Source organism: Panthera leo, chromosome A1, assembly GCF_018350215.1.
Source record: "Panthera leo isolate Ple1 chromosome A1, P.leo_Ple1_pat1.1, whole genome shotgun sequence".
In the NCBI taxonomy this organism is placed as follows: Eukaryota; Metazoa; Chordata; class Mammalia; order Carnivora; family Felidae; genus Panthera; species Panthera leo.
In genome coordinates this window covers 188,840,408-188,855,474 of record NC_056679.1, presented here as the reverse complement: position 1 = coordinate 188,855,474, position 15,067 = coordinate 188,840,408, and the positions used below count along the sequence as shown (strand labels likewise).

Sequence of the window (15,067 nt, the reverse complement as noted above, 5' to 3'; positions counted from 1 at the left end):
GATAGGAGCCTTTCCCGTGGAGAAAGAACTGCAATGATGTAAAACTGCATTTGGATTTGGCCACTTCTTATCAAGAAAACCAACTCTAGAACTTTGAAGAAGCTTCTGAAGCCTCCTTGGAGTTCTTTATCAACTCCCAAGGTTACTTAAAGCTTAGCAGGAGAGATTACAATTCTAAAAGATCCAAGGCTCTTAAAAGATGTAACAACAGCAGGAAAACAAGCTGCAAGAACAACAAAGGTACTGGAGAGACCTCTTTCCACGGAAGTGGAGGTTTATCGTGGATTTACTTCCTATAGGTCTGACTGACCACACACTATTAGAGGGCTTTGAAAACAGTCCTGTCATTAGAAGGAAATGCTATTCCTTCTATTAGGAAACATTATTTAAAATTTAACGTCATCTCTGCCCTGAACTTACATAAGAATAACTGGACATGATAAATAAGATCTGGGAAGTACTATTTGTTCTGCTCAACTTGGGATTCGCTTTGCTCCCTCACTGGGCAAACACAGAGACCTGCACATCTGGTGACTAAGAATGCCTCCTGCGTCCCTGATCTGAAGAACCAATGATGGAGAGCAGCGTTCACACTCCTTATAAGTGGAGCCAGCTTGCAGGCAATCTGTGTTTAGACAAATCCTTTCCTCCTCCCCCAAAAGTCTGCCTTTATTTGCATAGATTAGGCCATGCTGTTCCTGGCTCAATTATGGATTCTTAGAGACTTCGACATATACACACCCAAACTCCCTCACACACTCAGAAAACTGCAACAAATTCTTAAGTTTGGGTTGTGAGGTTCAGTCCTAGGATATCCCCATCCCCCACTTTTTAAGGGAAAAATTCCAAGTGCCATTCCACCAAGAAACAGTAGGGTTGGCTTACCCCATCCAAAAAATCAAGTTTCACACCTTGAAATGCTATGGAAATTAAAGAAAATGAAGTGGGAGCTTCTGCAGGCAGATAGAAAAGGACTGCTGCACATTTACACTGACCTGAGTGGTTGTTCTGATACAAAGAACAGAAAGGTTTTATGACCCATCTCTGCCTTGGTTGGTAAGTGGTAACAAGGATAGAGGTAAACTGAGTAAATCACAGGGGCCAGCAGCACCAGCCATGAACAAGTGACCCTAGGTAGCAGCATTTAATGCTAATCAAGAAGCCATGTTTAGTTCACCAATTAAAAAAAATTCTCTTCTGCTGGAAATGATGTAATGTCACAGCAAGCTAATAGCCAACTCTATCAGTGGGGAAGTTTTTGTGTTAATTTCTTTAAAATTTTATTTTCCGACATGGAGAGAAGTTAAATTCTCTCCTAGAATACTTAAAAGACTAAGTCGCTTTTCTATTTCCCACAGTTTGAGGCAAAATCAGCAAAAGTATTTTTTTATATGTTAAATTTCCTGCACACTTACACATGTGCATGCACACCAAGGATTTATCTCTCTTATCCTTAACTACTTTGCTAGACTTGCAAATCTGCCGCTTTTATCTTTGATCTTAATTCCCGTATGATACAGGTTTTCCAAGATGTGATTTCTTAAATTGATGGCAATTTTTTTTAATGGTTAAAAAAATTCCAAATCATAATGGGTCCCTAGCTATTTTCTTTTGAGAACTTAAGTAATTTACTGAGGATGATTTTTTTTTTTAACTTTTATGGCCAGGTGGCTCAAGGGGATATTTTGTTGAACACTGATTAAAAATAATTTCTTCTAAATGAGACCTGACCACAAAATGGAACCATTAATGGGCAGGGATGTTGTCACCAAAGCGGAATCATGCCTGATTGCCTCTTGTACCTCCTACCACACAAGCATTTTCTTCTTCTTCTTTTTCTTCTCCTTTTTCTTGTTCTTAATAGCAGAGTAAATAAGCAGCCAGCAAGGCCTAAATGTTTTTGGCCAAAAACAGAGTCCAAACTCCTCAGAGAAAACATTTGGCCTCTGTGGTTTTGTAATATGTTCCAGAACACCGAGTTCAGTGAGGAACATTGTGAAAAACTCCCATCCATCGGAATGATGGTGGGGAATGTTACAGTATCAGAAGTTTCAATTGGTCCTTTTCCTGCAGGCCCATAATGAGGCTTGTAAAAAAAAAATAGTGCTATGTGGAAGTTCTCATGGGAAAAATGAATGGCAAGAAATCCTAGCTTTAAAAGAAACAGCTAATCTGCTAGTTTGATTGTTCTTCAAAACTTACACTGAACCAATGAGCCTAATTAAAAACACTTGGCCTACTTCTATAAAGCATCATAGCTTTCTCTATGCTTCGTTTGTATACACCACAAAACTCCAGATAGACTATTATTTTTTCAAGTGCTCACTAACAAAGTGCTGACTTTGTTGGGATGGCTGAGCTAATTTCTTGAACTCAGTGTGAAACCTTAGCTAAACAAAATTGTGGTAATTTTCCTTAATTTGTAAAAGTGATTGGAGTGCAAACAAAATTTTCCTCTTGGGTCAATCCTATAATTTTCAATTAACTAAAACTAATCGTCAGGCAGGCACCAAACCTGCATTTTGTTTAAAGGGCTGGGAGGCATTTCCAAGGGTCAGGATGCATTAATTGTTTTTATAATTTTGAGAGAGAAGGAAAGAGAGAGAGACTAAGAAGCATAGTTGGTTTTATCCCTAGTACTAAAATACAAAAGGAAAGATGCTTTGAGGTAAAATGTTACAGCAAAATAAAATTTGTCCATTTAATCGTATGGTTATAATTAGGATGTGCTAACAGAGTTATCTCTTCACTGTCCTGGAGCCTCTTTGTGTGAGAGCAACTTATGCTCTATACTTAATCAGGCCTTGTGGTCGTCCATTGAATGAAGATGGAAACGTGGGACAAGTTCCTGGAGACAGTTATGCAGTAATGACAATACAAAGCAGAGGGCCTAGAATGTCACTTCTCCCAGTGTGGTCCCTGGACCAAGATCACCAGCCTCACTTAGGAGCTTGTAATAAATGCAGGGTCTCAGGTCCCACCCAGAGCTACTGAACCAGCATCTGAATTATAGAAAGATCCGTGGGTGTTTGGCTAGCACATTGTAATCTGAGGCTCTCCTAAAGTACACACTGGACCCTTAGGCTGCATACTTGCATTTCCCCAGGGAACCTGCCTGTTTCTCTCCATCTGTTGGGTGATCAATTCACATTCACTCTGCAACCCTAGCTTCTTACCACAAGGCAGGTCCATGTGCAAAGACTGTTTGGGGAGGGCAAAATGCAGTTTACAGGAGAAGAAAGTGCCAACTCAGAATGGAATACGAAAACTACCAATTCTCTTTAACACAAATGCGATGACCAGGCTAGAAGAAAGTTGTACTGCACTAAAGCACATCCCTAACTCCATAAAGCAAATAAACCACAACACAGATGGCTTAACATCCAGATAGACTGAGAATTGTCTAGAACTTCTTCCCCCTTTCTTATTTCTCATGCTGCTTCTTCAGGCATCCAATCACTTATTTCTACTGATCCTGTCGTTCAACATGAACACCCAGATGAAATCTTAAATAATGATGATAACAACAATAATAATAATAACAGCAAGACGTGTAATCATATATGGTGAAATGGACAAAGAAAGAGGGTCTTGGAAACTAGATTTTAAAATAAAATGCACACGTATACATGTAAGATAAAGTAAAACACTCACAAGGCCAAGGAAAAGCTCTGTGTCCACCATCTGCAGTGGTTCTTACCTGTGTAAATGAATCTTCCTGGTGTCCCTTTGCAGAACTGTTTCGACTTGTAGGACAAAGTGACTTCTACAACACCAGGGATGTGCCGAGGAGGGGTCTGCACACGGATGGCATGAGGAGTAATCAGCTAGGGAAGACATGGGGGAGAAAACTGTCACTGCAATATGTAAAGGACTCATTTCACAGCCTTCCTATCAGCTCTCAATAAACATAGCTTTAAAACACATAATTAACCTGTCAGTGTTTACATACTATCTTGATGGAACCTGTATCAAAGACACTGACAACAATATTTATAAGCGCTCTGAGCACAGCCACAACAACTTTATCTGAGTTTCCCTACAGAACAGGCACTCTGCTTCCTGGTTTGAAAAGTGAACATGGCCTAATGGAATGATTCATCCACTACAGGATATCCTTTGGAAAATCTCTGTTTGAGGCAGAGACCCAAATCAGAGCTGAGCTCTACCATGCCTCTCCAGAAGTGGGTGGGCCTGGTGTTTGAACTAAGCCCTTAAACATGTGGAAAACACAGAAGTAGGAAATCAGTGGGCCAAGGCACTCTGATTAGCTGCAGAGCACACGTATGAAATACCCCTAAAGACCATTTGGTGCATTAACTACCAGAGGCACAATCAAAGAGCTTTTAAGGGGAAACCAAAGAATCTGCCTCCCTGGAATAGCTTAGAGATCTGGCAGAACTAAGGACTGTCCATAAAAGGGAAATGGAAGTTTGGGGAGGGGGCTGCAGAATGATCACTGGTCTATAATGCAATGCCACGTGCACAATGAGAAAGTTCATTTCTGAACCCTGCTGGCAATCAGATTACACTGAGAAGCAGAATTTATTTTTTTATTGCTCTTATCTTTGCTTATATAACTGAAATGTTATTAATGGCCATAAAACTGGCATTATCTGGTTCTTTGAAAAATCCAGCTCTGGTATTTGACTGGTTGACCTCTGATGGTGCTGGATTCTACATGTTCGCTCTCTGTGGTATCTGCATCTGCCCACTTCTTGATTCATATCAGGTTCATTTGATTCAATATTTTTGGTACTGAGTCAGTATATAATGGATTATCGCTTGAGTTTGTACTAACTTATGTTATGGGGATAACTTAGAAAATGCTTTTGTTTTAATGTGCAAACCAGACCAAATTCAAATTTTTTTTCCCAGAGAATTACAGGTAACACTATGAAAGAACCACATGTGACACTATAAGAATCAAGGTGTCAGCCCCTGGGTCCCACCCGGGTAAACCGTCCTAACACCAAGTCCTAGGGAAAAGAATCTGAGAAAGTTGCTACTGTGAAAGTCCACAAGTAATTTCTGTCAAATGCTCATTCTTGAAACACAAACAAAGGCCATCTGCATAAAAATCATTTTAACTTAGTATTTAGAAATGTCTACTCCAGGGCACCTGGGTGGCTCAGTCAGATAAGCATCAGACTCTTGATCTCTGCTCAGGTCACGACCTTGCAGTTTGTGATATCGAGCCCACATAGGGCTCTGTGCTAACAGCATGGAGCCTGCTTGGGGTTCTTTCTCTCTCTCTCTCTGCCCCTCTCCCACTCATGCTCTCTCTCTCAAAATAAATAAACTTAAAAAAAAAAAAGAAAGAAAAGAAAAAGAAATGCCTATCCTTTTCCACAGAATGTGTGAAGCCCTGGTTTATTTGCTGAAGACACAGAGAAGATATTTCAGTAAGATCATGCTTCTGTGGAACGCCTAGAGACCTAGTTCATATCTATGGCTAAGAGTTTTGAATGACTAAAGTTTCAATCGGAAAAACATACAAAAAATTATTTACTTAAAATTTTGTCCTTTTTATATTTAATTTCTTTCGAAGTCATTGTATTTTTTCTAAAATCAGCAGAGTATATACACTTGAATTTAATCTTGGTAAATCAAGATCATCATTTGGAATACTTCATATCATATCTGGCTGTAAAATACAAAAGCCTACTGAGTGACTACTGAGGCATGAGGGGCTGTTTTCCCCTCACTAAATGGCCCTGGATAGCTGTGATTTTTAAATTATTTCTATTTTGTTCAGTTTCTTGTCTTTTTTCTCCTGGTGTCCTTTACACCTTCTAATCTGCTCTTCTAATCTCTAAGCATCAAAATCAGGAAATCAAGGTTACTAATGTATAGAGAATAGAAGAAGGAAAGAGCCTCTGAAGGGCAGTAAAAGATGAACTTTCAAAATCAAGTGCATGTTGAATCTCAACTAGTCAATAGCGTTTCTGCAAGGCTGGGAATCAACACTTGGTGGGTATCTAGGAGGTATCTACTACACTGCTGAGGAACTTACATGCAGACACTAATTTGGTCAGAATAATGACCAAATTATTGTTATCATTATCCCTTTTTTTTTCAGATGTGCAAACACAACCCTAAAATGACTAAGTTGCTTGCCCAAAGATAACCCTTGTTAGCACAAGTTAGAGCAAAACCTGACACTGATGCAGTGCAAAAGATGGCAGCAACAAACACTTCCTACCTAATCATAGAGACAAAATTTTGTCTCTATGATTCATCGTTAAAGGAAGTAACAAACTCATTTTTTTCAGATTCCAAGACTGTGTGGGTGTTTTTTTCTATCCCCATGCTATATTCATTTTTCACTTGCTCCCTGGTCCTTGGCTATGTTTTTGATTATGGAAGTCGCCATATTGTTATATTCCAAACAGGTGGTATGCTTCCATTTTTAAGAGTTACTTGGGATGTAGAGTTACACTAATTCACAAGAATACTTAGAACTTTCAGCCAGTTAGAAAACACTTCACCTGCCCTCCCTTTCAGGGGAAATAAATTTTAAAAGATGGAAAGATATTAATAAATAGATGAATAGAAACATCTTTTTTAAGTATAAGGACTTATAAATTATGAGCTGCTACGCCAAGGAACCAAATTCATGGGCTTTCTGAATTGATTACATAGGACTGCAGTGAAACTACTGACTTAAGAGTGAGGTGTTGGCATTAAGCAGTAGGCTCAGGAAATTGACACAGACTTTCATTTATGATTTCACTTTCAACTTTAATCAATTGCCCTAACTAAACCAGAGATTCCTTCCTGAAATAACTATCCTTCACAAATGAGGTAGAGTATGAATTATCATTGAAGAATGAATTTGTTGATGTTTTCCTTGCCGTGGATGTTAGTCTGCAAACAGCCTCTGGCATTGACACATGATATTGATGGTTTACAGGGGAAAAACATTTTTTCTAACCTCCATCAGTTTGAAAGCATAGGCTTATTTACTAATCATTCAAAGAATCATAGACTTTATTGCTGGAAGGAATGCTAGTAATCATTTAAAACTAGCATTCTCATTTTAACAGCTAAAGACACAAATGTCTAGAAAAATCTACTGGCTTCAAAAATTGACCCAACATCTTAGGGGAAGAACAGGGTCTAGATCTGGAAGTCTAGAGCCCAAGACAACCACCACCACCCCACCACCATCCCAGGATGGATAATTTCCCACATTGTTCTAACATGGTTGAACTAATGCAGCCACTCCAAGCAACAGAAGGAGGAAGGGCTCTGATAAACCTAAAGTTTCCAAACTCCCATCATTGGAATACCAATCTCTCAGTTTTGCCATTTCTGTATACCACCTATACAATTAAGCACTTAATATTTTAAAAGTCAATTAATTTTTTGTTTAAAATAGCTTATTTTAAAAGGAAACTCTGTATCACTACCCCACCTGGAAAACTGGTATCCCGGCCCAAATAAGAAGGTATTATGGAAGGTAATTTTAAAGTTAATATGATATTCTAGCTAAATAATGATGACAACCTGAAGGAGTTTATTGAAAGGGGAGACTAGCCTGCATTAGATATTACAGACTTATTTGCCCCAACTGAGATGTTTTCCCTTAACATAAATCTGAAGGATTAAAAGACAAAAAATAATAATAATAACTCTCACTATGTAATTCAGTTCTGCTCGATGTCTGTGTCAAATCCAACGTTGTCTCCTGTACAACCAGAGACACATGCTCCATACTTTGGGAAATGCTGTTCTAAGTGATTAGAGAACAGATTCACTCTTGACTTAACTTCCTTAAATTGCAAACCAAACGAGTTGAGCTAAAAATAAATATTTTTATGAAACTCTAGCATCGGACACAACTTTCTCTCTTGTTGGAAGTCTCTACTTTCCTCACTTCTGTGACACTAATTGTAAGACCTAAGACATGCCTGTCTGATGGTTTACAAAGCCTTTGCACATTCACTATCTTTTAAAACTCATCCCTGCAGGATATATATTCCGGATGAGAACAGATGAAGGTCAAGCAAGCTTAACGAATATTATTTGAAACACTAGGAAGAAAACCAGTATCTTGTGCTTGTAAATAAGTGTTTTCTAGAGTTCTTCTCTTATTCATTGGTTTCCTCAGTTGCTAACTTTTCCTTTCTGCCAACTTATTAACTATTGAAATTTTACAAATTTTGTTCTACGTTTCCTTCTCTTTTTACTTACTTAAGATTTCTTGAGTTCATTCATTGGCTCAACCACCTCAGCTAAACTCACTTCTAAATCTACACCTGTAGCTTTGATCTCTTTGGCCAAGCACCAAACTTTTATTAGCAACAGAGTAACAGAATCTCCCCAACATGTCTTATTGCCACCTCAGTTTCAATGTGACACAAGCTAAATTTATCATCTTGCTACTTATAAGTGTATTTTTTGCTCCCATGTTCCCCCTCTCAGTTGAGGGAATGCTATCCTTTGGATCACCCAAAATAGAAAACGTAAATCTTCTTTATTTCTTCTCCCTTCAATATTTCTTTTACTCATTTCGATTTTTCTTCCAATGAACTCCACTGGCTCTTTGCTTCACCACTTTCTTCTGCTCTGGTTGTCACCATTTCTTACACCATTATAATGGTATAATTGTCTTTTAAATGGTCTCTCTCTATTTCCACTTTTTCTGTCAGAATTCTCTTCTTCAAATACAACCTCATCATGTTGTTCCCTTACTCAAATGCTCGTGCCACCTTTACATACAGTATATAATCCAAACTCCTTGGCAAAATATTCAGGCACTACAAGGCCTGACAGCCAATTTCCCTTTCTAGTGCTGCTTCCCACTTTGCCTTTCCACATCCTGGGGGTAGGGCATGTGGACACAGGAACACATCACAGCCTTGCCTAGCACCTTTGCTTTGTTCGTGTTACTCATTGCCTAAACATTCCCCTACTGATATTCTGCTTATTCTCTGAGAACATATATTCTCTCTTCTAATAAGTTTTACCTGATCTTAAAATTCAGAGACAGAGTTATCTGCACCTTTATATAATTATGAGTTATATATAATTTATATAATTAAAAATTTATAAGAATCTATATCATTATGACACTTATACTATAACACTTAATATCTGATTTTACTCTGTGCCATAAGTATTTTCTTACCCATCTTTTTCTCATCAGATAGTTCCTGAGATTGGTGACAAGGTCTAATTCATATTTGTATCTTCTAAAGTATCCAACTTAATGCTTTACCTACAGGATATTTCCAAAATATTTCTGGAATAAATACTTAACATAAATTAGGCCAGAATTCTACAGGAGGCTTGACTCCATTAGGCATAGTAATCCCCATCCATAAGCATTCACTGTTCTTAACCTGATAATATTTAACTCTCATTCCCTAACTAAATTGCTCTTAAAATGAGTTATCCAACTGGCTCAGCACTCAGGTCCCTGCATGAGACCACTGCTCAGATTTCATCTAAGCAGCAAAATAGAAGAGGATGTCTGAAGGTCTGTGACTCCTGTGAGAAGGAATAAGATGAAAGGAAAGAAAAAAAGGTTAAGAAAGTAACACTAAAAAAGTAACCAACAAAAGAACAACACTAAATGTTAACAGTGTTTATTTCTGGACTGATGACATTCTATGTGATTCGTCTTCTCTCTCTCTCCCCCCCACCATCAATCGTGTGTGTGTGTGTGTGTGTGTGTGTGTGTGCGCATTTTGTGTGTTTATCTGTGTATGCACTTGTACAGGAAATAATCATGTAAATAATTCTGGAATAAATAAATTTTTACATTCACAGGTATTACTTTTATTATGAGAAAAAATTACTAAATATCAAAAGTATAATAATACCAGTTCTTGTGCAATATGTATTACATGTAATCATATAAGAAGTAGATATACATTTGCGTGGAAAAAAGACTGAAAGGAAAATCATCAAAGTGTCCAGAGAAGTTACCACTAGATTGCAAAGTTATAGGTAATTTTATTTTTCTCTGCGTACCTCTTTGAATTCTCTAACCTCTCAACAATAAGAGTGCATTGATATTATAATCAGAAAAGCTAATTTTTAAGTGTGGCATTCTGACGAAAAAATACACACAGTCTCTGCAAGGCCCCAGGAGAGGCTGCCAGCACACCAAAGACATGAGGCAGCAGTGACCATGCTCCTTCCAAGCTGCTGGTGTGAGCATCGTCTCTTTCCAGACTCAGAGAACTAGAGCCCAGGCGTCCTGTGCTGGTCGGCCAGGTGAAGCACCCTTGTGCTGAGAGATGGAGCGCACACCCAGGGCAAGTGCACGGGGCCTGTCCTCCACAGAAGTGTAAGAAACAGGAGAGAGGAGGGGTGTCTGGGTGGCTCAGTCGGTTAAGGCTCCAACTTCAGCTCAGGTCATGATCTCACAGCTTGTGAGTTCGAGCTCCGCGTCAAGCCCCACGCCGGGCTCTGTCACTGACAGCTCAGAGCCTGGAGCCTGAATCCAATTCTCTGTCTCCCTCTCTCTCTGCCCCTTTCCTGGTTGTGCTCTGTCTGTCTCTCTCTCTCTCTCAAAAATAAACTTATAAATAAATAAATGAGAAAGAAAGAAAGAAAGAAAGAAAGAAAGAAAGAAAGAAAGAAACAGGAAAGAGGAGCACTTTTGCAGATAAAGGGAGGGTTGTGGAAGGTGCAGGGAGGTGGATACAAACCTCCAAAGAGGCAGTCTGAAATTTCTGGAAGCCCAGAAGAAGAGTATGGGAGAGAACAATTCTCTAAGTTAGTTTTTATAAAAGCCTCTTGCAGGATCAAAAGTCCCACCTACATGGTAGGTAAAGGAGAGTACCCAGTATTTTAAAACATTAATGGAAACATGTTGCAGAATTCTGGGTAAAAAGGTCAAGTCTTCAGTATTACTGTCCTCTCTGAGAGCCAGTAGCACTTCTAGCTCACACCTAAATGGAGGACAGTGGTGACCTTGACAGTGGCTTCTGCAACAGTGGCCTTTTGCTGTCATCTAACTCTGTGCCAAGTGTTGTGCAAGGCTCCTTCAGTGATTTCTGTCCAGCAGCATTAGGGGCAGGGATGGGCATTAGCTGGCTCACAAATGTAGAAGACGAGTTTCAGGCAAGTTAAGAAATAGGCCCAAGAAGTGGCAAGTGTTTCTCACTGATGGTCACCATTGTACAACCACAACTGTCCCTCCCGACTACTGCTTATGGTTTCTCCGTAATTGTTGTTATGTGCAATTTTCACCCTGTCTCCGCTGTTGACAGGATGGAAATGGTCCTCAGCTTCTCCTACATCCTCAAAGGTTCTGGGAACATAGTAGGTACTCAAAATAGCCTTTTTCGTTGTTGAGTAACTGGCTGAGAATTATTTCTCAGCAAAACAGGAAAGAACAATTCCAAGATAAGCCTTTATGTGTGTTTTCTAACCAATGGGACTATATGAAATGAATGCAACTTGAAGTTCCAAGCCACAAAGCCAAAAAAATAACTGGGATTACTAGAAAGCATACTAGCGATTCTTCCTTACTAACCTTAGGACTTAATATTTTGGCCATTTGGGCCTGAATCACTTTCAACACTAAAAAAAAAAAAAAAAAAAAAAAAATGTCCAAACAGCAAAGACTTAAAGAGGAGGGGTAAAAAAACCAGGCAAGGCAACATTTCTTCTCTGGAGAAATAATTAATACTCATGACTAGAAAAAGCCCAAAGTGGGGTCTGGCACAGTGGTCCTTACATGTTATCCACTCAAGGTTCTAACATAGGCTGGTCCATCTGCATATGGGCCCATTGTCACTCTCTGTGCCTCAGTTTACTCATCTCGCACTGCACTGGCCTATCTGCTCTGTGGGAGTACTTATAATAATGTTAAATATGCTTTGTGTTTGGGTAGCACTTCTCTAGGGACCCTAAAGCACTTTCTAGATTAATTTTTTAATTTATGTATTAATAATTCTCACAGCATTCGCCCTCCTCCTCAATTAGGATAATAATATCCATCTCTTTTGAGATAGGCAGGGGGTGCTGAGTGATGGACATAGAGCAGACATTTAAATAAGAAAACTGTAGCATAAAAGCATAATTAAAGCTCCAAAACCAAATTGACTAAGGATTTTAAAGAGACACCACAGTAGTAGTGACCAAACAAGCAAACTTATTTTTCCTCCACTCTGGAACATTTATCTTTCTATAGTTAAATATGGCATTTAAAAAATATCGTTTTCAGGAGTTCCTAAAGGAAGCTGAAATATGAAAAGTGTATATTCATGGCGACTGTGCTGGCTGAACCTCCATATTATATCCCTATTCCCCTGCAGTGGACACAACATAAATCAAGGGGTGCCATCTTCTCCTGAGTTCCTCAGTGTATTCTGCTTGTTCCCTAATCAGAGTTCTCCGGGTTTTGTAACACAGATTGTTTCATTCCCAAGAATTGCCTGTCTCAAAGGCAGTATACGATTTCTCAGAGAACGTGAGAGAAAGCCAGTGGAGGCATTTACTGTTTCACAAACATTCTGGTTTCCCTTTGTCCTTTCAAGAAAATAACTTTAAACCAATGTTTAACAAAATATGTTGGGTCACATGAATTCCCAAAGATAAACTTTATGTATGAATGTCAGAGGAGACTTGAAACTAAAGTCTCGGGAACTGAGTTAAATATGGGATTTAAAACCTAGCTTTTGAAGAGTCAGCAGTATTCCTTCGCAGTGTCTGAAATTTCTCTCATGCATAGAGCTAGACACAGATACACAGTAGAAAGATGTAGACACATTTTCCTATTTATTGTCTGCATCACCCAACTAGAATGTAAGCCCCATGAGGATATGAACTTTGTCTTCCTTGTTTTCACTACTATGTTTCCAGTTTTAATAGGGCCTCAATAATACTTGCTGAACATTGAATGAATAAATACTGTAATGCTATTAACTACCAGTAATAATTTTGGGTAAAGAGTCAATAAAGTCACTTGTGGATCTACGAAGAAGAAATAATACTACTCCATTCAAAAAACTTTTCACTGAAAAATTCTGTTACTTTAATCCTCCCCCTCCCCCCAAAAAACTTCAAGCTTCCTGGTATCCTAATTGAGCATTCATAAAAATATACTATCTAATTCTTCTGACTGAAAAACTAACCAGGTCCCTAAATCAATGCAGTTAATTGTATAAAACAAAACAGCAACAAGATCATATTTCAAAATAACAGATTTGGGAGAAAAAAGGCTAAAATAAATACATTATACTTGAACTACCTTTGGTTTTGTGGGTTGATTTATTTATTTATTTTTCAGTAATTTCTTTTTTAAATAAACTTTCTCTAGCTCTTTCCCAGGATGTAAATCTTGTGCCAACTGGGCCCCATTAAAGACTGGATCCCATCCTGACCATCTGGGAGCTGGAAAAGCATTGGTGAGTTCCTGAGGTCCAGAGTATTCCAGAAGGAGAGGACTGGACACCAGTAACGCCAGCCCCTGTGGTTTGAAACTACACAATGAGCTCTTTCTCAAGGTTTGTTTTTCTAAATTCAGTTAAGAAGGAACATCATTCCCTACTCGGGCCTGGCTTAGGGTCCAGGGTTGCTGCTTGTTTGTTTGAAAATTAAAATATAAAAGAAAAAGCAAATCCAGATACATTTATGGGAGAGACTAAATGTTTGTTATCAAAGCTGGTGGTTGGCAAGGCAGAATATTTGCCTATGGAGTCAGGAAAGAAAAATATAAAAGCCAAAAGACTGTTAGATGGGGTAGCAGGGAAGGAACCCACCTTTTTAAGGTCTTTGAAAGTTCTAAGAAAAGGATATCAAAGCTATAAGCTACTAAACAGAGATTCGTTTTAACATTTTTTTGACGGTATAGGTCACATTTGCATATTGTATACACTGATACTTGCACATATATTCAGTAATTCTTCATTCAACATGTCCCTTCAAGAAGTGAGCTCCACAGAAAACCAGAGCCAAACCCCTTTTAATAGCGTGCCACGACAGCTGCTTTCACTGGAAATCTTGAGAAGATGCATTACACCCGTCTTGCTGTTTTAGAGAGAATATATTGAATATAATTGCCATCTCTGTCTTGATGACTCAGGGCCACTGTCATTATGAACAGTCATTAATGTGCCACACAGTAATATAGTTCTGCGTCTGCTTTTTAGGTTTTCCACTTCTGCCCTTCACATTAGGCTGTCATTTCTGCTGTCACTGAGCCTGCTTCTAACAACCTGCCTTTAGTTCGCTCCTTCTAACTTGCTGTGACCTGGGAAAACTGATGATAGTTTATTAAAAATTACTGCTCTGGTTACCCCTAAGTGTGTTATTTTCTGTATTTACTTCTTCTTTCTTTCTTTTTTCTTTTTTTTAAGTGAGGTTATGTAACAGTTTTTCTGGATAAGTGAGGTTTTACTACATTCTTATTGAATGGCTAAAAGATGACCCTCTCTCTCTATTTGAGAGAGAGAGAGAGAGAGAGAGAGAGATTAAGTGGGGGAGAGGGTCAAAGGAAGAAAGAGAGAGAGAGAGAGAGAGAGAGAGAGGGAGGGAGGGAGGGAGGAAGACAGAGAGATTCTTACTAACACAGATTTTGGTTCAAGCCTAAGCTTTGCAAATTACTAGCTGTGGAACCTTTGGAAAGTCACTCAACCTCTCTGTCATTCAGTTTCACTATCTGAGAAAAAAGTAGGACAGGGGTGGGGGCTAGCAATCTAATTAATCTAAGGATTAATTGACATAATGCTTATAATGAGTTTCGGAGAAGGTCTCACTGATACCAATCACTTAGAAAGTGTTAGTGTTGGGGCACCTGGGTGGCATAGTTGGTTAAACGTCCAACTCTTGATTTCTACTCAGGTCATGATTTTGTGGTTCAGCTGGTGAGATCGAGCCCCGCATCTGCCTCCTTGCTGTCAGCAGAACCTGCTTGGGATTCTCTCTCCCTCTCTGCCCCTTCCCCGTGTGCACGTGTGCATGCTCTCTTTCTCTCTCTCTCTCTCTCTCTCTCTCTCTCTCTCTCTCAATAAATAAATAAACTTAAAAAAAAGAAAGTGTTAGTTTTATTATTACTTAACCCTCACCATAACCAACAGATTCACACTAAGGTATTTAAGTG

General features: G+C 38.9%; 1 protein-coding gene across 6 annotated transcripts in view; it reads right to left on the bottom strand.

The window, feature by feature from the left end:
• EBF1 (EBF transcription factor 1) overlaps positions 1-15,067 on the bottom strand; it is a 389,100-nt gene that overhangs the window by 75,202 nt on the left and 298,831 nt on the right. For all 6 annotated transcript variants that reach the window (XM_042948148.1, XM_042948176.1, XM_042948157.1 and 3 more), the window contains exon 10: positions 3,701-3,827. In XM_042948148.1, coding sequence (XP_042804082.1) covers positions 3,701-3,827 — 127 coding nt within the window. The remainder of the gene's footprint in view (positions 1-3,700; positions 3,828-15,067) is intronic.